The following is a 27061-nucleotide window of genomic DNA, read 5'->3' on the forward strand; positions in this document are numbered from 1 at the left end:
AACTCAACACGCTGCTCTTAATGGATCAAAGTCGACAGATGTACAGATAATTTCCGTAGTACTAGTACGCCAAAGACGTGTGATAGGATCATTACTGTTTTCAGTGTATGTGAATGATCTGGTAGAAAGCGTTGCATGCTCTTTAGAAGTGTTCTGCAACACAGTAGCAACATGAGAAGACGGTACCAATTTGCATAATGATTGATGAATGGTGCACGCTCTGACAGGAAAATAAAGCAGCTACTGTACAACTACACTATTGATGAGAAACTGCTGGAAACACTATGTACTGTAAAATATCCAGGAGTAACCATGTAGAGCGACCTTAAGTGGAATGATCACATAAAACACATAGTAGGAAAAGCATATGCTTAAGGAAATGGCACTGATCCACGAAGAAGGTGGCATACAAGGCGGTTGTTCGACCCGTTCTTGAGTACTGTTCATCAATATGGGAGCCTTACCAGGTAGGACTGTTGGAAAAGACAAAAGATCCAACGACGCGCGGTGCGTTTCATTACAAGATCGCTTAGTCCACGAGAGAGCGTTACAGAGAAGCTCAACAAATTCCAGTGGACGAAAGAGGCGTCGTGCATCACGGAGAGATTTACTATTGTAATTTCGAGAGAAGAATCGGACAACAGATTACTTCCTCCCACATATATTTCGCGTAATGATCACGACGAGGAAATCGAGAAGTTAGAGCTAATACAGACGCTTACCGACAATCAATCTTCCCATTCATGAGTGAAAGAACAAGAAAGGGAAATCGGTTAGCGGTAGCAGAAGAAACCTTCGCAACACACTTTTAGGTGACTTGCGGAGTATGATGTAGACAGTTACCATAGCAACAACCAATCATAGCACGAGTTAGGTCACGCCTTCTGTCCTGTCCACATTTCTCATATTCCTCTAATGCCTCAGCGGCGGGCGACAATTGCGGTTTCTAGCACAAGTCTGTGAGTTGTTTCTTTGTCAATGCGGTATTTTTCTTTTACGGAATGTGTGACTCTATTTGTGGAATTCCTTATGAAAATAATGCTATTATGATTCTGCCAAGTGAACTCAACATTGCAGTTTCATGGGGAAAGTATGGACGTACTCAGTGCGATATTGAGCACTTGCCGCTACCGGAGCCATGTTGCGCTTGCACTAAATGGCGAACCGACATCATCCCCTTCCATTTTTGTCAATCACTTTGTTAATCTGATCTAAGTGTAATGAGGGGGCACTGAATCGAATAGAGAAAAACAGAAATGTGTTGCATAAAATGATTAAAAGAAAGGATTTGTTGATAGGACACACTCTGTGACTTAAAGGAACTGCCAGTTTGCTAATGGAGGGAAGGGTGACTGGTAAAAAATGTAAAGGAAGAGGAAGGCTTTACTGCAGTTAATAGCTTTAACTAGAAGTAGATTGCAGTAATTATTCAGAGATGAAGAGGCTTGCACAGGATAGACTAGCGTAAAGAGCTGCAGCAAAAAAGTCTTTGAACTGAAGATCACAACACAACTTACTGAGCTGCAAAATTTGTGACAAGTACTCCTATGCCTCAGGGATATCATTACATTATCGTCATCTTTCAGTCGGTTCGGGGACATAAATGAAATTGGTATTCAGTTTTCATTCTTAATAACAAATGATATTTTCTATTATTTTTTAGCTTTCATATCTTCTTCTACTTTTTTCTTAATGCAGTTTAGTTATGAGCAATTTACCGCTGCCCTCTCGTGTGGGATCACAGCGTCACCTGCAGTATTGTGCTAACAACAATCTGCCACAAGTGTAAAGACACGTAAGAATATGCGACTATAGTCAGCAGTGCCAAACTCATAGGGTCGTTCTGTGAGGTTTGATGCACTGAAGCCTCCTCTGACAGGTGGTACCTTGTGTATCACATAGGGCACACACTACCTGATCAAAAATGTCCGGATACCTATTAATGGACATTAATATAGAGTCTGTCCACTGTTCGCCTTTTGACTGCTTTAACTTTGATGGGTACACTTTCAGTGGAGTGTCTGAATGTCTGTAGAAAGGCAGCAGACGATCCTCCCTCAACAGCCGAAAAGAATGCTGGGGTCTGGATCAAAGTCGACGCGCTAGCTTATCCCAGAGGTAATCCATTGGTACGAGGTCGGCATTCTGGGCAGCCCAGTCAATTTCACTAAAGTTATTGTCCACAAACCATCGCCTCACAGATGCTGGGTTATGACAGGGTGCATTGCACCAAGCTGTCTCTCTCCTGTACATAGTACAAAGTGCTGTAATATCTGTTCTTACCCTTCTTCATTTAGCGCTTTCGTGAGCACAATAAGTAGAGAGAAATACCGCAGTACCGTCATACCACTTCCTCGGTACTTCAGTGTTGCCACTAAACACGATGGCAGGTAATGTGTTCCAGGCATTCGCCTACCCCAGATTCACCCCAAACCCCTCCATCGGATTGCCACAGGGTATACCACGATTCATCACTCCAGTTTGCTCGTTTCTGACCTCCACAGTTCAGTGGCGCCGCTCTTTACGTCACCTCGGTGTAGCTTAGCACTGACTAAAGAAATGCGTGGCTTATGAGGAGATGCTCGGCCATTGTACCCCATCCTTTCTAAATCGCTACGCACAGTTCTTGTGCTACATCTACATCTACATGGATACTCTGCAAATCACATTTAAGTGCCTAGCAGAGGGTTCATCGAACCACCTTCACAATTCTCTATTATTCAAATCTCGTTTAGCGCGCGGAAAGAATGAACACCTATATCTTTCCGTACGAGCTCAGATTTCCCTCAATTTAGCATGGTGATCGTTCCTCCCTATGTAGGTCGGTGTCAACAAAATATTTTCGCATTCGGAGGAGAAAGTTGGTAATTGGAATTTCGTGAGAAGATTCCGTCGCAACGGAAAACGCCTTTCCTTTAATGATGTCCAGCACAAATCCTTTATCATGTCTGTGACACTCTCTCCCATATTTCGCGATAATACAAAACGTGCTGCCTTTCTTTGAACTTTTTCGATGTACTCCGTCAGTTCTATCTGGCAAGGATCCCACACCGCGCAGCAGTATTTTAAAAGAGGACGGACAAGCGTAGTGTAGGCGATCTCCTCAGTAGGTCTGTTACATTTTGTAAGTGTCCTGCCAATAAAACGCAGTCTTTGGTTAGTCTTCCCCACAACATTTTCTATGTGTTTCTTCCAATTTAAGTTGTTCGTAATAGTAATACCTAGGTATTTGGTTGAATTTATGGCTTTTAGATTAGACTGATTTATCATGTAACCGAAGTTTAATGAGTTCCTTTTAGTACTCATGTGGATGACCTCACACTTTTAATTATTTAGGGTCAACTGCCACTTTTCGCACCATTCAGATATCTCTTCTAAATCGTTTTTCAGTTTGTTTTGATCTTCTGGTGACTTTATTAGTCGATAAAGGACAGCATCATCTGCAAACAACCGAAGACGGCTGCTCAGATTGTCTCCCAAATCGTTTATGTAGATAAGGAACAGCAAAGTGCCGGGGAACGCCATAAATCACTTCTGTTTTACTCGATGACTTTCCATCAATTACTACGAACTGTGATCTCTCTGACAGGCCGCTTTTTGTACGTTTTAGTCTGTTTTCGAGGTTAATGGACGTCCTGAACTTTGCTCGTATTCTACCGACTCATTTTCGCTTTTACATCGCTTATACGATTTGTAAACAGTCTTCAGAGTTACAGCTATATCGCCATTCACCAATTTCCACATTTGATGAGGTTCTTTAACAAAAAAACGTGTGTGAATTCCTAAGTGACCAATCTGCTGAGGTCATCGGTCCCTAGGCCTACACACTACTTAAACTAACTTCAGTTGGGAACAGCACATACATCCATGCCCGAGGGAGGAGTCTGACCTGCGGCGGGAGGGGCCGCGCAATCCGTGACATGGCACCTCGAACTGCTCGGCCACTCCGCGCGGCGGTTCTTTAGCACTTTTTGCAACTTCAAACAGAATTTAATATTTCCGCGTTTTTCGAAATTCACGATGCGCGACAGACATGGTAAACACAATCTCACTCTATCGTCTCCGGGTGTTGACTGACAAGTCTCATGTGGTCAGGCCGTCGGACAAGTTACATCAAATGGGTATAGCATCAGCAGTTGCTGCTAAAAATTTCACTCAGCGTATTTTTTGATCACACCTCGTATGTTTATTAGCTTCGCGATGAATGGCGAAATAGTTTTGAGATTTTCTCACAAATGGCTTTGGACACACTTGCTTCTTGTAAGAATACATTACATGTTCGAAGCTTCTACAAACTGATACTGATCTGATGCGGGTCTTCAAGTGGTGGGGCATATGGCGAGTACCGTTCTTGAAGATAATTTTCTCTAGAGGTTTCTCTAGAGGGGAGGGGAAGCTGCCGCCAAACCCCTCCCCTACCCTCTCGCTGAGAACACCCATGGCAATGGCTACGACCGCCAACAAAGGCACTGCCAGTAACGAATGGCTCAGTGCACACTGTGTGCAAAGTGTTATGTAGGAGTATCTGTATTTTTCAGCTAGACCTAAAATCTCCCTGCTTGTATTCCACATACACCAGAGTGTGTGACAGTGAAATTTTGATTGTCGAACAGGTGGAGCTGAAACACGCCGTGGACAGCCTCGACTCGCAGGTGACGGAGGGCGGCGGCAACCTGAGCGTGGGGCAGCGCCAGCTGGTGTGCCTGGCGAGGGCCATCCTCAGGAACAACAAGGTGCTCGTCCTGGACGAGGCCACCGCCAACGTAGACACCGAGTGAGTACAAGCCCTCACCCTCACTACACACTTCTCTGTAGGCGAGTTGTGCGGCTAGTCCTTTTCCCGCGACCACAGTCGAGAGTCTTCATACGTCCCTAAAATATGGCTGGACGCAGTCTGGTCGCACTTTTTATAATAATAATATAGGCAAATGACACGCGAAAATTTCTTCCCTATAACGTACATTCACATATTCGCATACTTTAGTAGTGCATTTACTTTTACATCTTATTTTTGAAATCTACATCAGCATCAAAGGAGACTCTAAATGAAGCACATCTACGTACACGGTGCAGTCGCATTAATGTGACTACCGCTTAAGTTCGACGTCAGTGTGCAGTAACCGCCCAAAGACGGCAACTGGCAGCACTAGCAGAGGAGGGTTTATGAAGCATGTCGAGTGGACGCGGAAAACAGCGCAGTCCTCGCAATGCGGGAACGGAGCGATTTATCTGCAAAGACATGACCATTGACTTCCGGGCCAAGGGTCGAAACATTTCAAAACGGCTAACTTTGTAAACTGTTCGCGTGCCGCCGTGTTTAATGTATACTGTGCATGGCAAAATGGCGCTATTGAAAACCGGCACTGGTGCACCTGTGGTGCACCACGCTCCATCGAAGACAGGGGTAAACGACGGCTTCTGAGATGTGTAAGGGCGAACAGACGTGCAGCTGACCGTCCCGATGAACCAAGGGGCTACCAACGGTGGCTCCTCAACGAGCAATCAGCCAACCTTGCTGCGTATTGGCCTCCGCAGCAGGTACCTGGTTCATGCAACCATGCCAACTGTTGTTCAGCGGCGACGAAGACTGGAATTTGCACTCCGATAGCGCAAGTGGACGTTCACTGACTGGAGACAGGTGTCCTCTTCAGATGAGTCGCATTTTATGCTTCATCGGACAGACGGCTGTTGGCGTGTACGGTGTGGAACGTCTGAAAGCAAACACTCTACAACAATCATTGGAAGGGTCCAGAATGGAGGTTATTCCCTGGGTGATCTCTTCATTCAGGAAGGCACAATGGGTCAACTTGTAACCTCCCCCTCACTTTCCGACCTTAATGACAGTGAAAAATGAAACCGCGTGTACCTAATGGGAGTTTTGGAAAAGCAATCGTCACCGAAGTTAACCTGTCGGTAAAGAGGGAGGAAAGGGTTACATCTAAATGAAAGGAAATGTGCTAATGAAACTGGTGGAAATTAATTTTGAAAAGGGGTAAAGTTAATAAAGAAAGTAAATGTGCAGCCATTACGTTAACAATTAACTAGCGGTAATTAGGTATTTGAGATTTGGGGGAAATCACGGTCGCCAGTCCTAAGGACAATTACTATAGTAACTGAAAAAGAAAGGTTATTACACATATAATTAGCACTAGAAGCGTGGCAACTGAAGGTTGACACGTGTAGTGTGAAAACTGAAAGTTTGTCAGAAGTAATAAATTTCGCTACACCCTGACTTAATTTAGCAAAAGAATTAATAAAACCGGAAAATCGAAAGTTAATTTAGTGACTGAAGTTAATACTGAGCTTTCTTTCTGAAGCACATCGAAATTCAGTAAAATACGGTTAGTCTTGGACTACCTCAACAATCATTTCAAAAGCTACTTGAATCTACGCAATTTAGAAATAAGAGATTTAACTTTGATCTTGAATTAAATGATTCTGAACAATTAACAATAGTAAAATTTAGTACGTACCAAGCTGAGCTGCAGTCACAGGTAAGCTAAAATACGATAACAAAACTCGCACTCTTAATTTGTGCTTGTGTAATCTGAATATTGAAGCCAGCTATGAATACCTTTGGGATTAAAGCAGTGAAATGATGTTACTTTAATGCTGGCGTCTGAATTTCAACGACACTCGGGTTCATTCCGGAAAAGGAAGGGACCCTGCTTGGTAATGCAATTGGGACAATGAGCAACAAAGGTTCATGCTAAGTTGCTGTAATTTTGCGAGGCAAATGGAACAAGATTAAAAGCTGAGGTCTGCCATACAGTTCTAAAACTTTACGTGCTTCCAGTCTTCCTTGTTGGTTGATTGAAGGTTCGAAACCGTCGATCGAGGAGGTGGCGACAGTCACTCATTGTCGGCCGTCGCTGTTGCAGAAGCTGGATGTTGGCGCGCCTTCTTCTCGACACGGTCACTAGACGAAACGGGCTCTTGATATGCGCTAGTTAATGTTTCCCGTCCGCGACACCATGTCAGAAACTATCATCGCAAGTCGAGCGCAATTACATGCTGCCAAACCCCGAAAGCGCGGCAACTCGCGGAAGCGTCACACAACACACCTGCTCCACTCGCTACTCCAGCCAGACTCCTTCTGCTCAGCCCGCGCTCCACGCGGCAGAGTTAACACTACCAAAGATCCTACACACTTTGATTCTTCACATGACCTATCGCCGTAATCGTTCGATAGCAGTTTTCCCTAGGCAAGACCCAGCGTAAAAATACAAATGATATTTACGAAACAAACAAATTATACATCGACATAAATGCATAAATATACAAATAGTAAAACAATTACAATATACAAAGAGACAGAAATGTCATATCTTGAGGTAACAAAGCAAGGAAAAAAAATAGTACAATAGATGGAAATAGGAGGATATGCATTTCCGGCGTTACACGTGCCCCACATTGTCTGAGGATGTTCGTGTAACATAAACAGACTCAGAAAATGTCCCAAAAAAGAAACAGCGGAAATGCATATGCTCAAAACATCAAAAAAAATTTAGCATTCGTCTAATTAACCATAACCCAATTTTTTTTTACAATAATAATTGAGTGGAGACACTCCTAATCTTATTCCACTCTGTCATCTTGCACAAAATAAAACAGGTTGACAACATATCAAAATTCATGGAAAACATAGAAAATGGTTTAGCTATTCCAAAATCATTAAAATTCGTAACACTATAAGAAATGGAATACTATTTGCAAAATTGATCAGAGTACATGGTCATAAAAACAGGTATATCAAAATACGCAAACTAATAATTAATTACATAGAATACACAATTTTATGTAACCTTTTCATAATTAATATTCTTGTCATGTCCAATTAACGCTAAACAAGAAAATAATATACAGCAGATAAAATAAAACATAAATATTGACAGTAGAATTCTTTCAGCTGTCCAGGAAGAAAACCAGTTCCGCCTTCCGTACCCGCAAGTACAAATAATGCCGACAGCGGCACAAGAGCCGACAGCGGCACAGAGCCGACAGCGGCTTCGCCCCGCAAGTATTGTTGCGCCCGCCTGCGCGGCACGCTTGATCTCACCTGCCTGTGTGACGGCATTTCCAGAACGTCCGTTTCACTGAATTCTTTAGGAAAAACTCACTCCCGAGTAATCTCAAGGAGTCCCTTAATACTATCACAGTGGATAACTCAACACTGTCCATCATCACACGCATGTACTAGCCTGAAACTTAAAACAGCGTCTAAGTACATCGGCAATGACTAATAAAAACACACATTCATGAAATATTACAGAAAGTTACAAAATCATATTTACATTGCTTAATCTACTGTGACTCAGCTGAAAACTTAAACTAGCAGCTTGGTTTTAAAATTGATTAATATTCAGTAACTCTTAAATCATTAAATCAACATTAATTAGTTATTAATTACAACTTCTTTAATGACCTCTAGGTCAGGCAAAAGCATCGTAACATGGCACATCCTTAAATCTTACACTCTATATTTACATACTGTACAAATTACCCATTGTGTGGTATTAATCGATCCTAGGTTGGTACAATTTCAAGTCTACAATATTCCGTATACCTAATCGTTTTCCAGAGCTTGGATACTCTAAGCAATAAGCATTTGTGTGAGGTATACCAATGACTTTATATGGTCCATTATAAACAAACTTAAATTTAGAGATTTCATTGTCTATCTCGCTCGATTTCTCATGAGCTTTTACAAGTACTAAGTCTCCGATTGCAAACTTAGCAAAACGCGTTTTAGCGTCATGACGACGTATGCGAGCATCGGCTTTTAGCTTCATTACTTCTCGCAAACGATCTTTTTTCACACCAATACTAATGTCAATCCGTGGAGGGAATTTGATTATCTCTTCCACTAAACTTTTACTTCTGTCATCCAACAGGATTTCCTCTGGAGAAAATCCCGTCGATTCATGTCTCAAGGTGTTCATAATTCTCTTAAATTCTGCTTCATATTTGCCCCATGCCCTATGGTTGTGATGGCAATAGGTACGGGAAAGTCGGCCTCGTCTTTGTTCGTGTGTTACGTTTGACACCCCGTCTACAATACTTTCCAATTCACTTTCTACATTATTGTCAATGCCGAGATTCTTCACGTTACGGCAGTTCAAATTCATTCCTACGTCAATGGCATCCAGCCAGTTAACAATGTGTATAGGCTGGTATTGCCTATGCACACCGTCTCCTGCCTTGTCAAAACTAACTACTATTGTTTTATTTTGTGACATACATGTCAAAGTTTTACTTTCGCAATTAATCACTGCACGGTACTTTAATAGCCAATCTAACCCGATAATTACTTCCGTAGTCAAGTCTGGCACGACGACAAACTCTTGTTCAAATCGTGCCCCACATATCTCGAAGTTGACAAAAATCTGTTTTGTGACCGGTTTACTGGCCTTCCCAGTAGCACCGATAATTTTCACTCCTGTTACTGGCATAACTACGATGCCAGGTCTGTCTTTCAGTAACTCAAATATTTTCCCAGATACAGCACTCACTTCTGCACCGGTGTCAATCAACACGTTTAGTTGTAGGTCATGCATATTAACAGACACTACTATCTGTCTACACTTGTCCTCGGCTGTTTCTTTATTTTCCCACAGTAAATCCTCGTCTATATCCAGGTCATTCCAGAAAAAACCATCCGGCTTTGACCCTAAATCCGGCTTATCTGGCGGCTTTTTCAGCCTCTGTTCCCATACAGTTTTAATTTCAACACGTTTGTCCTGAGGCTTAGTCTGTAGCTTCGCCTCCAATAACGAAACCTTTTTCTGTAACTCGTCAACTAGTGAGTGTTGCTTTGCTATTAATTCACTAATTGTCACCTTCGTTGATTCCACTTTGGTCAGATTGATCTCATCTGCCAATCTACCTGGAGGAATGTGCCCAGTAGTACCTGCAATTACTTCCTCTGGATCTGCGCAACCCCCACTGCTATCGTCCGACCGTATAACGTCAGCTCTAACCTCATACACGCTGTAATCTATGTGCTTTTCTACCAATTGCGTCCGGCTATCACTAAAATTTTCGTAATCTTTCTCCTTAATACTCTCGCAATGTTTAAACTGGAGGTTCGCGTCGGATGGGTCGGTTACTTCTACCACTGAAACTTTTGGTAAAGTCTGCCGGTTAGGGCCAGAACTTTCCGTTACTACTTCAACATCTAACTCCGGCGGGACGAAACACGACGAATCTTGCTCGTGCTCCCCCTTAACATCAACTATTTCTAGTAAAGTCTGCCGATTAGGGCCAGAACTTTCTATCATTTCACAAACACTATCTTCCTGCGGGACGAGACGCGGAAAATCCTGCACGCGCTCCCCATAAACGCTTCTCCCATACAGACCCCTATAATCTCTTAGTTCGTCGTATAATCGACCGAACTGCCTTAACCAGACCTCATCCCTCTCTGCATCCCCTCGCTCGATGACGGACGTTTTATCCGACATCTGATCTTCTCTCAACACTTGTGAATCATTATTAAACTCAATCTCCAGTTCCGCTGTGGGTATTACAGCTGCCACTTTATGATCGATTTCCGGAACACTACTTAAATTGTTCTCACTGACAGCGAATGTATTTTCTACTGCCGTGTATACAGCTGCTCTACTACTTGTGGGCGCACTCTTTTCTCTTAACACTGGCACACTCTCCCGCCGTTGATTATTCCATACGGAATTTTCATAACGGCGACACCTGGGTTTTCTCTTGTTATTGGGCCGCCAAAATTTCTCCACGCCCGCTCGGCCCCTCACCGGCGCGGCTAATGGTTTCCCTGTCTCGTCCCAGCAGATACGCTCCCCGGATGCTGCTGAGGCGGCTGATCACACCCTCTGGCGTTATTACTATTCTGTGAAGCCCGTATCACGTTAGTATGATACTGGTTTCTGTCATTCCTGTTATTATTTGCATTGTACCGATTGTTATTACGGCCCCAACCACTATTGTTATTGCTGCCAAGATTGCGGTATGCATTATTCCCATAGTTATCATTGTTGTGGTTGCTGTGGTACCCGTAGTTGTTACCACGGCCTCTACCACTATCGCGATTATTGCGCCAATTGTCCTCGTCCTCCACTCTTTCCAGGAAATCATTTATTGTCCTGTAATTGCTTCCTACATAGCGTTTTGTATCATCTGGAAGCTTCTTGTAGAGTTCCCAGATTATTTCGGATTCCGTGCGGCGATCACGCAAATATTCCAACTTGCGGATCCAGCCCTCACAAAACTCCTTTATCGAACCGCGCGAATTCGCATCGAAAGGCCTCGATACGACAAATTCGCGCCAGACACTTTGCTGTTTTTGCTCTGACCAGTATTCAGCCAGAAACAAATTTTTAAACTCGTCAAAAGTCAGGTTCGTAATGTTGAGGTTTAAGCCCCAACGCTTGGCATCACCAGCCAGCACATCAATAACCGCATTAATTTTTCTCTCATTAGTCCATGATCTGGGTAAAACTCTTTCACAATTTTTAATGAAATCCGTCGCGTGTATACCGCCTTTTTTCAAGGGGTCGAACCGCTCCTCTTTCGTCAACAATTCCGAACTATGTGCACAGATTGGCACATAGCTCTGTTTTTCGTCAAGTTTCTTTTCTAATTCCGACACTCTCGTAATTACTTGGCAAGTGGTTGTCGCAAGCGTTTCCACTTCCCTCCTTTTCTCTTCGCAGGTATTAGCCTGCTCCCTCACTTTAGTGTCTACTTCGGACACTAAAGCCTTTAAAGTTTCCACCTTCTGTTGATCCTCTTTTTTCACTAATTGAATTTGTTCCATCACCTTATTCTCGATGATCGGAGCAACTGCTTCTCCTACACTTTTCTCGATTCTGCTAATTTCGGAATCAAAACGAGTATTTATGCTCGCAATTTCCGCCTGAACGCCTATCATTTCCTGTTTAAGATTACCGATTTCGGTATTAATTACAACAATATCTTCTTTGATTTTATCAACTTTTGTATTAACAACTCCAACATTGTTGTTAACAACGTTAATAGCTTTGTTCTGATTGTCTAGCATCCGTTCAATTTTTTCAGACTGAGCTTCTTGCTTGGCAGCCTGAGCTTCTTGCTTGGCAGCCCGAGCCTCTTGCTTGACAGCCTGAGCTTCTTGCTTGGCAGCCTGAGCTTCTTGCTTGGCAGTCTGATCTTCTTGCTTAGCAGACAGAGCTGTAATTTCTGCCGATTGACTCTTGATTTCGTTAATCAAAACATTCAATAAATCAGTTAAATTCCCGGAAACTACCGGTTTTACTTCCGTAGCGGCTTCCTCTTTAATTGTCCCCTCGTATTCGTCATCAAGGGATTCACATTTGATTTTCACTTCCGATTCCGAAACATTTTCTAAAGTGTGGAATTCCATTTCGGCTCTTTGTTGCGTTTCGGCGGTCGCGTCTTTCATGCTAGCCGCCTGCCCCTGAACAATGGGTACCGCGGTGCGCGTTTCCCACTGTTCGACCGATTGTTCCGTATCCAAGTCTACCAAATTTTGGCAATTGTTGCCTTCACTCATTTTAATAATTTTCAATATAAATGCCAAACCTCAAATATAATTAGGATTACTCCCACTACTTATTCTCGCTGACGTAACGGCCTGTACGTAACCAGTACTTTGTTACGAGATTTGCACAATGCAAAATTCGTGTCCAGAACAACCTCAAATCCGAAGATTGTCCTGTCACCAGGTCGCCACGTGTAACCTCCCCCTCACTTTCCGACCTTAATGACAGTGAAAAATGAAACCGCGTGTACCTAATGGGAGTTTTGGAAAAGCAATCGTCACCGAAGTTAACCTGTCGGTAAAGAGGGAGGAAAGGGTTACATCTAAATGAAAGGAAATGTGCTAATGAAACTGGTGGAAATTAATTTTGAAAAGGGGTAAAGTTAATAAAGAAAGTAAATGTGCAGCCATTACGTTAACAATTAACTAGCGGTAATTAGGTATTTGAGATTTGGGGGAAATCACGGTCGCCAGTCCTAAGGACAATTACTATAGTAACTGAAAAAGAAAGGTTATTACACATATAATTAGCACTAGAAGCGTGGCAACTGAAGGTTGACACGTGTAGTGTGAAAACTGAAAGTTTGTCAGAAGTAATAAATTTCGCTACACCCTGACTTAATTTAGCAAAAGAATTAATAAAACCGGAAAATCGAAAGTTAATTTAGTGACTGAAGTTAATACTGAGCTTTCTTTCTGAAGCACATCGAAATTCAGTAAAATACGGTTAGTCTTGGACTACCTCAACAATCATTTCAAAAGCTACTTGAATCTACGCAATTTAGAAATAAGAGATTTAACTTTGATCTTGAATTAAATGATTCTGAACAATTAACAATAGTAAAATTTAGTACGTACCAAGCTGAGCTGCAGTCACAGGTAAGCTAAAATACGATAACAAAACTCGCACTCTTAATTTGTGCTTGTGTAATCTGAATATTGAAGCCAGCTATGAATACCTTTGAGATTAAAGCAGTGAAATGATGTTACTTTAATGCTGGCGTCTGAATTTCAACGACACTCGGGTTCATTCCGGAAAAGGAAGGGACCCTGCTTGGTAATGCAATTGGGACAATGAGCAACAAAGGTTCATGCTAAGTTGCTGTAATTTTGCGAGGCAAATGGAACAAGATTAAAAGCTGAGGTCTGCCATACAGTTCTAAAACTTTACGTGCTTCCAGTCTTCCTTGTTGGTTGATTGAAGGTTCGAAACCGTCGATCGAGGAGGTGGCGACAGTCACTCATTGTCGGCCGTCGCTGTTGCAGAAGCTGGATGTTGGCGCGCCTTCTTCTCGACACGGTCACCAGACGAAACGGGCTCTTGATATGCGCTAGTTAATGTTTCCCGTCCGCGACACCATGTCAGAAACTATCATCGCAAGTCGAGCGCAATTACATGCTGCCAAACCCCGAAAGCGCGGCAACTCGCGGAAGCGTCACACAACACACCTGCTCCACTCGCTACTCCAGCCAGACTCCTTCTGCTCAGCCCGCGCTCCACGCGGCAGAGTTAACACTACCAAAGATCCTACACACTTTGATTCTTCACATGACCTATCGCCGTAATCGTTCGATAGCAGTTTTCCCTAGGCAAGACCCAGCGTAAAAATACAAATGATATTTACGAAACAAACCAATTATACATCGACATAAATGCATAAATATACAAATAGTAAAACAATTACAATATACAAAGAGACAGAAATGTCATATCTTGAGGTAACAAAGCAAGGAAAAAAAATAGTACAATAGATGGAAATAGGAGGATATGCATTTCCGGCGTTACAAACTCAAGTATGTATGCATCTTTAGGGACCATGTCCACCCCTACATGCAGTTTGTTTTACCTCGGCACGATGGCATCTACCAGCAGAAAATGTCCATGTGTCATACAGCTTGCAATGTACGTGCCTGGTTCGAAGAGCAGCAGGAAGGACTTTACGTACTCCCCTGGCCACCAAACTCCCCAGATGTAAACCCAATCGAGAATCTGTGGGACCATCTCGATTGGACCGTTCTCTCCATCGATCCCCAACTGAGAACCCAGCTCAGATGGTCACGACACTCTAGCGCCACTCCCCTGTCGGTGCTTTCCAAGATCTCAGTGACTTTTCCTGCACGTTTCGCAGAGGTGCTGCAAAAGGTCGCTATTCAGGCTTAATGTGACTGGTCAGTGTATATACCCTGCACTCCACTGTATAATGCGGTCCTGTCCAATTCCAGCAGCATAATGAGCGAGGAAAAATGACTGTATGTATGTCCATTTAAGAGCCCTAAACTCATCTCATTCTCATTCTGCAAACGAGAGGTATACGATGGTGCCAAAACAATTGTCTCGCTGACTCCTTCGAATTTAGATGCTCTACAGTGTTTCGCCAGAACTACCCCGTCTTTTTCCACTGATACCCATTTTAGTTCCCATAGCATTCCCGTTAGTTTAGTGTGGGCTGTAGAAGCCTGTTACGATATTACTGCATAACGACTCCAGAAAGTGCAACAATACACTATTACTGGTCGCACTAGCGTCTTGAATGTGATTTCCTTTACTGATAGTCGGCCGCTGTGGCCGAGTGGTTCCAGGCGCTTCAGTCCGGAACCGCGCTGCTGCTACGGTCGCAGGTTCGAATCCTGCCTCGGGCATGGACATGTGTGTTGTCCTTAGGCTAGTTAGGTTTAATTAGTTCTAAGTCTCGGGGGCTGATGACCTCAGATATTCAGTCCCATAGTGCTTAGAGCCTTTTGAACTATCTTTACTGATACTCTACATTTCCAAGGACCCATTCAACAAATCTATTTCCTTCATACGCCTTTCATAATACCGATTACGTTTTCACTTTTTAAAATTACCCCTCAATACTTACACGATGTGACGTGCTAAAGATGTTCGCCATTAACTTTTTAATCGTGTACCGTCGGGTCCTTTCTCTTTGTTGCACCCATTAACTTGCATTTATTCACATTTAAACAGAGCTGTCTGTCAGTACACTCAGTGGATATACTGTCCAAGTATCTTTGCATTTCTCTACAATCAGTCAACGACGATACTTTTCTGTAGACAACAGCAACGTACGCGAACATTCGTACAGTGATAATATGGAAGTTACTACACAGTCAGCAAAGGACATAATAATTAACTGATCAGATCGACAAGGCGACAATGTGCAGAACAATATCCTCTGAACGGCCGCTTCGAGGTGCAGATATTCCAGCGGAATTACAGACGGTTTGCAGTTCGATGTGCATCACACTTGATGTAACTGTGCTGTCATAAATTATAATGCAAATCCCACATCTACACAGCACACATACACACACACATACACATACACACACACACACACACACACACACACACACACACAGAGAGAGAGAGAGAGATATTTACACACACACTCTAATTCCTTAAATGTAGTGTAAAGAAAGGACAGAAAAGTTGTATCATTATTTACCTAGTGGCTAGAAAATTTAAAATGTGTTTCTATATCCCCACAGCACTATTTGGGATTAAAGACAGCTAATTATTGTCCACGTTTCGTTAGATGCTGCATTAAATGAGTTGTTCTCTGTCATCAGAGAAGACAGACCGTGATGATATGGATAGCGTCCTCCTTTGCACTACATTAGTCCATTGTACCCGATGGAGGTCTTCAGTGATTGTAGCAGCGGTGGTCCACGAGTAGCTTCTTATGATACACGCCAGACTCAACTCTTTCCTCGCAGTACTGTCTCTTATATTGGTATGAAACACACTGTTTACTTTTACAGCTGGCTTTAATTTGCAGCTGTTCATTTTGTAGCAGGTCTGCAAGTTAATCTGATCGTGCTGCCTCCTTTGCAAGTGTATCAGCAAACATTGTCCTCCTATACCGGACTGCTTCCTCATCAGCATCATAATGTTCTTCTGACGAAGAGATTCTGACCGCATGAAAAGTGTGCTAGCAGCAAGACACAATCAGTGCGTTCTCTGCGTGATAGCGCCAAAACAGAGTTACTAAACACAGCCTTCCGAAATTCCTTCCCGAAAAGGAGATGAAGCAAATATTCCAGAATTCGAATCAAGAACGGTTGCCAACATGAGTGACTTTGAAGCAGATATGCTCGGAGTAGTGAAGCAACTTAAATCACTTAAAAAAGCAAGTCTTCTGGTCCAGACTGTATACCAGTTAGGTTCCTTTAAAGAGTATGCTGATGCAATAGCTCCATACTTAACAATCATATACAACCGCTCGATCGACGAAGAATCCGTACCCAAAGACTGGAAAGTTGCACAGATCAGACCATTATTCAAGAAAGGCAGCAGGAGTAATCCATTAAATTACAGGCCCATATCATTAACATCGATATGCAACAAGAACGTGTATGGTGTCCGAGCATTATGAATTATCTCCAAGACAACGGGCTATTGAAACACTGTCAACTTGGATTTAGGAAACATCGTTCTTGTGAAACAGAATTAGCTTTTTACTCACACGAAATGCTGAGAGCTATCGACAAGGGTTTTCAAATTGATCACTTATATCTAGATTCCCAGAAGGCTTTTGACGCTATACCTCACAAGCGGCTTGTAATCAAATTACGTGCTAATGGAAAATCGTCTCAGTTATGCGACTGGTTTCATGATTTCCTGTCAGAGTGATTACAGTTCGTAGCAAATGACAGAAAGTCATCGACCAAAACAGAAGTGATTTCTGGGGTTCCCTAAGGTAGTGTTATAGGAACTCTGTATAAACTTATCTGTATAAAGGATTTAGACGACGATCTGAGCAGCCGTCTTAGGTTGTTTCCAGATGATACTGTCGGTAAGCGTCTAGTAAAGCCGTCAGAAGACCAAACCCAATTGCGAAACGATTTAGAAAACATATCTGTACGGTGTGAAAATTGGCAATTGACCCTAAATAATGAAAAGTCCATTAAAATTCGGTTCCACGATAAATCAGTCAAATCTACATGCCGTAATTTCGACCAGATACCTAGGAATTACAATTACGAAAATCTTAAATAGCAAAGAACACGTAGAAAAAGTTGTGGGAAAGGCAAACCAAAAACAGTGTTCTATTGGCAGAACACTTAGAAAATGTAACAGATCTGCTAAAGAGACTGCCTACACTACACTTGTCCGTCCTCTTTTGGAGTACTACTGCGCGGTCTGGGATCCTTACCAGATAGGATTAACGGAGTACATCGAGAAAGTTCAAACAAGAGCAGCACCTTTGGTATTATCGCGAAATAAGGAGAGTCTCGCTGACATGATACAGGATTTGGGGTGTAAGTCATTAAAACAAGGGCGATTTTCGTTACAGCGGAATCTTCTCACGAAATTTCAATCACCAACTTCCTGCTTCAAATGCGAAAATAAGTTGTTGATGCCGACCTACATAGGGAGAAACGATCATCATAATAAAATAAGGGAAATCGGAGCTCGCACGCAAGATACAGGTGTTCCTTTTTTCTGCGCGCTGTTAAGAGATTGGAATAATGAACCCTCGGTCAGGCACTCAAGTGTAATTTGCAGAATATCCACGTAGATGTAGATCTAGACTACTCTGCCACTAGTTCGATTGTTTGTTTCATAAGTAACCGCTCTTGCCGTACACTAAATGGTTCTTTAAAAGCAGCGTAGTAAAACGTGAATCTGATTGTGTTGTCATCCGTTTTTAACATATTTAAGCCCTTCTAATATGGCTGTAAGTATTAACACAAAAGATTCCGTGGAAACTCTCAATCGTCCACGCCGCCGTGTCTTTTTATACTCCCACTCGTTTCATAATGTCGGCAGTTTCGCAGTTGAGAGAACCTTCTGTGTAATTTCAAAACATTAAACAAAGGACTTAAATTTCACCACACTTTCTAGGCGATACTCGTAAAGCATGTTTAACTAAGTTAATTCGAAAGTTATTGGCAGGAGGAATGAAACATGTGCAATCCATATTTTTATTTTATTTTTTAAAATTTCAATTAGCCCTTTTGGAGGGTAAAATAAATCAACATTGCTCCTGCCTCTTTCTTTTCAGCTGAAGTTCCCTTTAGTGCCACGCTTCCTACATCCTAAATAACGTTGTTCCTTCTCTTCTTGTGTCCATTTTCTTCCAGTTCTTGATTTATTTCTGCCCTGAAAGCCTGCCATTTCTATAGCTTCCTTAAAAAGTGTTCCGTTTCTTGCCGTGTCCATTTTAGATATCACTTTTTGCTTCTCTTGGGACAAGGTATTCGGACGGCTGAAAGTATGTGTAGGGATCGTGACGGACGAGGATTGAATATAATAGTAACGAAAAATAAGAGGAGAACAGTTATAAAAGTCATTGCAGAACTGAATGTCGCACAGGTGAACATTGTCAGCACCAAAACAACACGAGGGAGATCCGTAATTGTGAAACGCAGGGCGATCTGAAATTCCAAAACCACACGCCAAGGACGCAAGTGGTCCTAACAGTGCGATGTGCTGAAGTCATCAAACTTGAACTGTGGAGCAATGGAAGAACGTCATTTGGTCGGATGAACCTTGTTGCACATTGTTTCCAACTTCTGGCCCAGTCTACATCCCAAGAGTAGAACATGGAGGGTGTTTGGTGATGATTTAAGCAGCCACATCAGTGCTCTGCAAGGTCTCATTACTGCTGAGAATTATGTGATCATTTTGACTGATCATGTCCATCCCTTGGTACAAAGTTTGTTCCTCAGTGGTCACGCTGTGATCCAAAACGATAGCGCCCTCTTTCACACAGCTTGCATTGCCCAGAACTGGTTTTGTGAGCACGAGGATGAATTGTCGCATCTCCCCTGGCCACCAGTCTCCAGATCTCAACACTACTGAGCCTTTGTGGTCTACTTTAAAGAGAAGGCCATTAAAATTGCTACACCACGAAGATGACGTGCTACAAACGCGAAATTTAGCCGACAGGAAGAAGATGCTGTGATATGCAAATGATTAGCTTTTCAGGGCATTCACACAAGGTTGGCGCCGGTGGCGACACCTACAACGTGCTGACATGAGGAAAGTTTCCAACCGATTTCTCATACACAAACAGCAGTTGACCGGCCTTGCCTGGTGAAACATTGTTGTGATGCCTCGTGTAAGGAGGAGAAATGCGTACCACGACGTTTCTGACTTTGATAAAGGTCGGATTGTAGCCTATCGCGATTGCGGTTTATCGTATCGCGACACTGTTGCTTCCGTTGGTCGAGATCCAATGACTGTTAGCACGATATGCAATCGGTGGGTTCCAGAGGGTAATACGGAACGCCGTGCTGAATCCCAACGGCCTCGTATCACTAGCACTCGAGATGACAGGCATCTTATCCGCATGGCTGTAACGGATCGTGCAGCCACGTCTCGATCCCTGAGTCAACAGATGGGGACGTTTGCATGACAACAACCATCTGCACCGAACAGTTCGACGACGTTTGCAGCAACATGGACTATCAGTTCGGAGACCATGGCTGCGGTTACCCTTGACGCTGCATCACAGACAGGAGTGCCTGCGCTGGTGTACTCGACGACGAACCTGAGTGCACGAATGGCAAAACGTCATTTTTTCGGATGAATCCAGGTTCTGTTTACAGCATCATGATGGTCGCATCCGTGTTTGGCGACATTGCAGTGAACGCACATTGGAAGCGTGTATTCGTCATCGCCATACTGGCGTATCACCCGGCGTGATGGTATGGGGTGCCATTGGTTACACGTCTCGGTCACCTCTTGTTCGCACTGACGGCACTTTGAACAGTGGACGTTACATTTCAGATGTGTTACGACCCGTGGCTCTACCCTTCATTCGATCCCTGCGAAACCCTACATTTCAGCAGGATAATGCACGACCGCATGTTGCAGGTCCTGTACAGGCCTTTATGGATACAGAAAATGTTAGACTGCTACCCTGGTCAGCATATTCTCCAGATCTCTCACCAATGGAAAACGTCTGGTCAATGGTGGCCGAGCAACTGGCTCGTCACAATACGCCAGTCACTCACTACCCTTGATGAACTGTGGTATCGTGTTGAAGCTGCATGGGGAGCTGTACCTGTACACGCCATCCAAGCTCTGTTTGACTCAATGCCCAGGCGTATCAAGGCCGTTATTACGGGCAGAGGTGGTTGTTCTGGTATCTGATTTCTCAGGATCTATGCACCCAAAATGAGTGAAAATATAATCACATGTCAGGTCTAGTATAATATATTTGTCCAATGAATACGAGTTTATCATCTTCATTTCTGTGACTTCATTTCTTCTTGGTGTAGTAATTTTTATGACCAGTAGTGTTCTATTTTGCAGGAAGAATTGTATGAGATTGCCTTGAAAACCGTATTGAATCTCCGTTTATCCGTTCCGAGGTGACTGCAAGCTGTTCTGAATGCCAACGAGTATCCTACATCGTATTAGGCTCTGTAATATCTTGTGTCCCTGGTGTTTCCATATTTTTGTCCACCCCGTGTATATCTGTATTAGATACCAGAGCAAAAATGCTACTATCGGAGCACGGAAAAGGTTAATGTGCTCGTGTTTTAAAAGACTGTCACTGAAAAGTTGGGTATGAACTGCTTCATTCTATCTTCTTCAGGGCCTTAAAAAAATTTTCCAAAAATCTTGGCATGCTAATACATTTTAACATGCAATCACATCTAACTCCCACAAGCTCCCCTAACTCTAACTCGTTCAGCCGGCCGAAGTGGCCGTGCGGTTAAAGGCGCTGCAGTCTGGAACCGCAAGACCGCTACGGTCGAAGGTTCGAATCCTGCCTCGGGCATGGATGCTTGTGATGTTCTTAGGTTAGTTAGGTTTAACTAGTTCTGAGTTCTAGGGGACTAATGACCTCAGCAGTTGAGTCCCATAGTGCACATAGCCATTTTTTCTAACTCGTTCACAGCCACTAGTCCATCGCTTTTAAGTAGTTCATACCCATCCGCTCTCACTTGCTAATTCTCAGTCATTCAGCCCAACGCATTGTCATTATCTCTTTGTGTCTCTCTGTCACAGTCTCTTGTCTCAAAGCCATAGTCTTCTTCGTTCTGCCCTACTAATACTGTCTCATCTCACTACCACTGTCTCCCTCTTGCTCTCGCTTACTGCTACCTATCTCATTTATTCATTCTCATTGCTGCTGTCTCTTCTCACTGTGACTATCTCTCTCTTCCTTGTTGTCAATGTCATATAATCTGTCTCTCATTAACGCTAGCTCTGACCCAATTCCACATTCTCCTTCTCTTTATTTCTCTCCCAGTGGCAGCGTCTGCTTCATTCATGTCCCAGTAGTGTTCTGTCATTGTCAGCTATGCTCCACTGCCTCAGTGTCATTCTCTTTCTCTTACACTACCATTATCCTCTTCTCTCTTTTTTGTATACCACAACCACTCTCTATTATCTTCCAGTATTTATTGCTTTTCCATCTCTTTTCCATTGCCGTTGTCTCCTTCTGTCTCAACGCAAAAGAGCGCGAGTACGTTTGCGTGCCAAAATTTTTGGGAAAATTTTTAAAGGTGCTGAGGAATGTAGAAAGAGGCAGCTAGTACCGCATTTTTTAGTCACAGAATTTTAAAACAGGAGCATATTAGCCTTTTTTGTGCTCCCATAGGAGCTTTTTCCACCTGTCCTCTTCTTTTACCTGCTACAACAGCACATGTCACTCATATGAAAAGAACTTTAGAGGTCAGTAAAACTCTGACAGTTTACTTACGTGAAATTGAAATAACACAGAACTAATTTTATACTACATACGTGGATTTTGCGTGCAAAAAAATTTTGAGTATGCCTCAGTACTACAAGGGGTTCCCAGAACCTTTCCGATGATAACGGAGACACTTTGCACACGCTACGTTTCCGCCTCAGACCGGGTGTTATATTCGTATTTTGTGTGTACAAGAAGAATAACTTAGAATCTCCGGATGTCGGACGTGGGTAAAGATATCAAGAAACCTTTCATGGTTGTTCGAGGTCAGGATCTTAGGAATATATCGTAAAAACTACAGCCATTTACTGTGTCTACCTGCCTTGAAATCCGCTGTTCGGTTTTGGTACCCAATACTAAGTTCTTGGGGTGTTTCTCGATAACGGATAAATATTTTTGAAAACGAAAAAATGGCTCTTGTAGACAAATGCTTAGAGAATATACCGTTAAAATGTGAACAATTTGATACTGTTATTTATTAATAAAATTTCACCTCACACTGGATTTTACTTCCGTATTCTATGTGTATAACCAGCGTAACTTTGAACTTCCGTATCTCGGAAACTGGTATACAAAGGAAATTTTCACGTTTGTTAAAGATCGGGTTCTTAGGAATCTATCGCAAAAATTTCAGCCATTTGCTGTGCATACCCGTCTGGGAACCAGCGTCTTGTTTTTGGTTCCACCCAGAAAGCATATTTTTGGAGTGTTATCAGGAACTGCCTATGAATTAAAAGGTACCTCCATAAGCCCTTTGAGGCGCACTATAGACGAAGTATAACGCAAAAAGAACCAAACGATGTGCTCCGTTTGCCTAGGCTGGAGGAAATACGTGATATTCAAAACTTTGGCTCCGTATTGCAGGATAGTTACAGTACGACGATTCTCCTGTTGGGTATACAAATGGTCCTTAGCCCAAGGGCTATCCAAAACACTTGGCCCCACCTTTCTATCACCAATAGAACGCGAGGTATGAGCCCTGGAAAAATAACGTTTTTATGCCCGACGTTTTCGAACATATTGGGTATTGCATGCTGTCGCATGCGTCTCGATTAATCTCTACTCCTGGTATTTACCTCATTCTTTCAATTTTTTCTAATTGAGCTCTCCGTTTGTTGTCAGCTTAAGAGTTTCCACTGCATAGAGTCTTTCTGATGTGACCACTGTTTTATAGTTATTGAACGTTCTCCACTACTTTCTAGTATTACGTGTAGCACTGTACGCAAATGCACATTTATATTTCTTGGGAGTCGACAGCAGAGAGTACACTGGTTTTAAATTTTCCTGACGGATCAAAACTGTCTGCTAGGACTTGAAATCAGGACCTTGCCTTTTGGAAATAATGCACTTGCTGAGTAAACTATCCACAAAATTTCGACTACACTTGTTTGACGTTGAGAGAAACCAACCGCTATAACCTATTCCTAGATCTCAAAATTATTGTCTTTTTAACTGATATATTCGTCAGTAATTATGACGAACTCATCAGGAACAGTAACAGCGCTGGTTAGTTTTAACTACTGACGCGCTCGTGTTGTGATGTTTCAGGACGGATGCGCTCATACAGCAGACGATCCGGCGCAAGTTCCATGACTGCACCGTGCTGACCATCGCCCACCGTCTCAACACCATCATGGACTCCGACCGCATCCTCGTGATGGACGCTGGCCAGGTCGCGGTGAGTCTAATGACCCCTCGCTTGGACGTAAACATTACTGCATGCCTACGAAATGACATATAAACGTTGTACGATGATCGTTCAGTGAATTATGCCCTTCATTTCTTTCTCAGATCATATTCTTAAGAGTAGGAATTTGGTGACAGTTTTAGTCAATATTTCTGTTAAATGTTGTATTTTTCTACACAATTTCCGTCAAGTTCTATGGCTTTACGCTATCGTAATGTAAAGAGAGTCTATTCACTGTTGGTAGCGTCTCCTGTCCTGAGTTCGTAACCATGTTTACACTGCATGAACTGCACTCTCGTCAGTTTCAATGTGTGTCCCACATAGGGAATCCTCAAATGGCCCACAGAGACGGAAGGCAGAGGACTCCAAATCTGGGCTGCAGGGTGGACCTCCATCCAAATTTGGTGATGTGTTTCCAGGTTCTGAATCTTGCGTGTGGATGTGCAGTGTCATGTTGGAACAAGATTACTTTTGGATTCTTGTCAAGCCAAAAACATGTCAGAAATGGTTCTTGAGTTCCTTCACAGTTTCCACATCTGCTTCTGAATAATCATTGACATTTTTAGCATCATATCCACTACAATGATACCATCACTGTCCCAAAAGACTGTTGTCATGACTTTGTCAGCAGGGGAAGCTACACTGAATTTCTTCTTTTAGTGGTGCGACTCCAGTGACTGCCTTTTTATTTCAGCTTAGAGTAAGGCAACCAGGTTTCATCACCTGTAACGATTTGTGACAGAAATACCTTTCTATTGGTCTCAAACTGTTCCAGCAGTTCAGTTGAGCCGGCTTTTCTTTGAATCATGTGGTCTGTTGTGAACATTCGTGGAACTGCTCTTGAGTACACCTTTGACTATCCAAATGTATCAATCACTACGCAGACACTTACAACGCTCACTGACAGTGGTACAACCAATTCTCTAGTTGTGGTACTCCATCCTTGCATCAGTAATGGTATCCGTGCGATTCACCATTTCAGTGACATCCTGAACATTGTCGATCATGAACCTGACACTGTAACTCTCTTTAGCCATCATTCAACAGTAGTCTTATCGACTGCATCATTACCATACAACCCACACAAACATTTGTGGATGTGAAACAAGTTTGCTTTTCTGAAACCGAGAATTCATCACATTGCGTGTAACGACTGTTTCACACGAATGCCATTTTGATGTTGAACTATGGCTCTGTCTCCCATCTGAATTGTTCGAAATTTCACACACATGTGGAAGAAACATCAAATTTGAAGCACCTAAAAGGATGCTACATATATACATATTAATATCTGTAAGAGATCTGTGATATTATTTATTGAGTGACCCTGAGTCGTAGGCTATTGCTCGCAAACAAACATGTCATCTTCTGGAATCTCACAACCTCTTTAATTGTGATTCCTGTGATGACTATACAGACAAATCGTGGAGCCATATTCTATTTCACATAGTTGATGAAGACTTACATCAAAAGCAGGATCTGCTGGTTGTTTCTTCATCTGACTGCTGCTTATCAACTTCATGTTTTCGATGTTCTTTTCTTAGGTGCTGTGAGCCTTCATGAACAAACTGATGCCATGTCTTTGATGTATTCTTGGAGGTGTTGGGGGCCTTCATGAACAACCTTATGCCGTGCTTGTCATACAGATGATGTAACATCTCCATTTTCACTATTAATCAAGCACTACTGAATGTTGCATTCCAGGGTACCTTTATACTTGTTACATTGTCTGCTCTGCATAGTTTGTCTATTAAATTAATCCTACATGATTTGCTTGGGGAGGTGAGAGTTTGGCACGGTGACCACATGACCAGCAGTTGACTGAAACTGAAGTTTGGTAACTGTCACCTAAATGCTACTAGCATGCAGTTACACCTGTGCTGCTATGCCATTTTGCCATTTTATTCTAATGATTCTCCACATACAGAGATGACTATCATTCTCGAGGATAATTACGTCCTCCTCTTGGTGTTCCAAGTTTCAAAGTCATAAGTTAGTTTCTTCTTCATTATCAGTCTTTCAATTGGTTGACAGCTCTCCACTTCGATCTGTCAGAAGCTAATTTCTTAATTTCTTTATAATTAAACTGCATCATGTGTAGCTAGTTTTAAAAATGCCAGTCATGGTAAGTTAGGTTGGGCATTACAATAGATAGCTTATTCCAGGTGCTGATGGCATGACGGGGCAAAAGTTATACGCTACACATTGAATATGTATCCTTAGAATCATCCTCTTTTGGCTGTGATGGCAGAAGAAATGTATAAAATACAGAAATTAACTGGCAATATGAGCAATCTGTAATGGACGACGTGGCTCAGAGACTCGGGATGATTTGTCGTTTCCAGACAAACAAATCGACTAGTAAAATCTGGAAAACATCTTCATTTCTGAAGGAGCTCCCTGAACAATGATATACAGAGAACCAAAAATGTGGAAATCCGAAACTGTTACAGCAGAATATAGAATACAGCAGAATATAGAATAAGTGAAAGTCTCTTAATACTAAACTCACCCATAGATGCCTTCATTATGCATGGAGAGAGCAAGTGTGCACCCTCATATAGCAGCATTATTAGGTGATGCACTTTGCCAATATGCTCTCAGAATGAGTGATGCTCTGAAGAACATTGGAATGTTTGTATACGTGTTGCAGCTGGACCAGGTACATTAAGTACCATTCTTCTGGTCAAATATCATCATGTCCCTCGAGAATTCGCATAACATCTCACCATACAGATGTTTAGTAGTACCGGGAGCCCGAGACCACCCACTTTATTGTACAGCAATTTTGGCCTCGTATTGCATTCTGTACGATGTGAATATGTTAGAGATATCCTATACCAGGTAGATCTCAAAATTTATTACTCTGTAACATGTATCTCCCTGTTTGTTTATATCATCATTCAACATCAACCAGTGTGTAAATGTCTCATTTAGACTCTGTTACTAATTCATCTCTTGAACTATGAAAACATTTAAAGAAATCTTGAGATTGTGAAATGAGTCCTTCTCTATTGTTCGACTTCTTTATTCATGGGAAGTGATATATACCCATGAGAAGTTTCTGTTTAGATTTTTTAATGCCTTTATTGTTTTTATTTATTCCTCTTACCAATTTTAAATTAAATCTTGTCACATCTTTTCAAATGGAGTTGCTGTGTAATTCATTACATTGTACCATGTTGCTATTATTATTCGCTT

At 42.4% G+C, this 27061-nt stretch overlaps 1 protein-coding gene across 1 annotated transcript in view; it reads left to right on the forward strand.

Annotated features, from left to right (window-relative positions):
• The window catches only part of LOC126162751 (ATP-binding cassette sub-family C member 4-like), a 386365-nt gene that overhangs the window by 353905 nt on the left and 5399 nt on the right, over positions 1-27061 (forward strand). The window contains exons 22-23 of the mRNA XM_049919433.1: positions 4614-4774; positions 23722-23851. Of these exons, the coding sequence (XP_049775390.1) occupies positions 4614-4774; positions 23722-23851 (291 nt within the window). The remainder of the gene's footprint in view (positions 1-4613; positions 4775-23721; positions 23852-27061) is intronic.

This window comes from Schistocerca cancellata, chromosome 2 (genome assembly GCF_023864275.1).
Source record: "Schistocerca cancellata isolate TAMUIC-IGC-003103 chromosome 2, iqSchCanc2.1, whole genome shotgun sequence".
Taxonomy (NCBI): domain Eukaryota; kingdom Metazoa; phylum Arthropoda; class Insecta; order Orthoptera; family Acrididae; genus Schistocerca; species Schistocerca cancellata.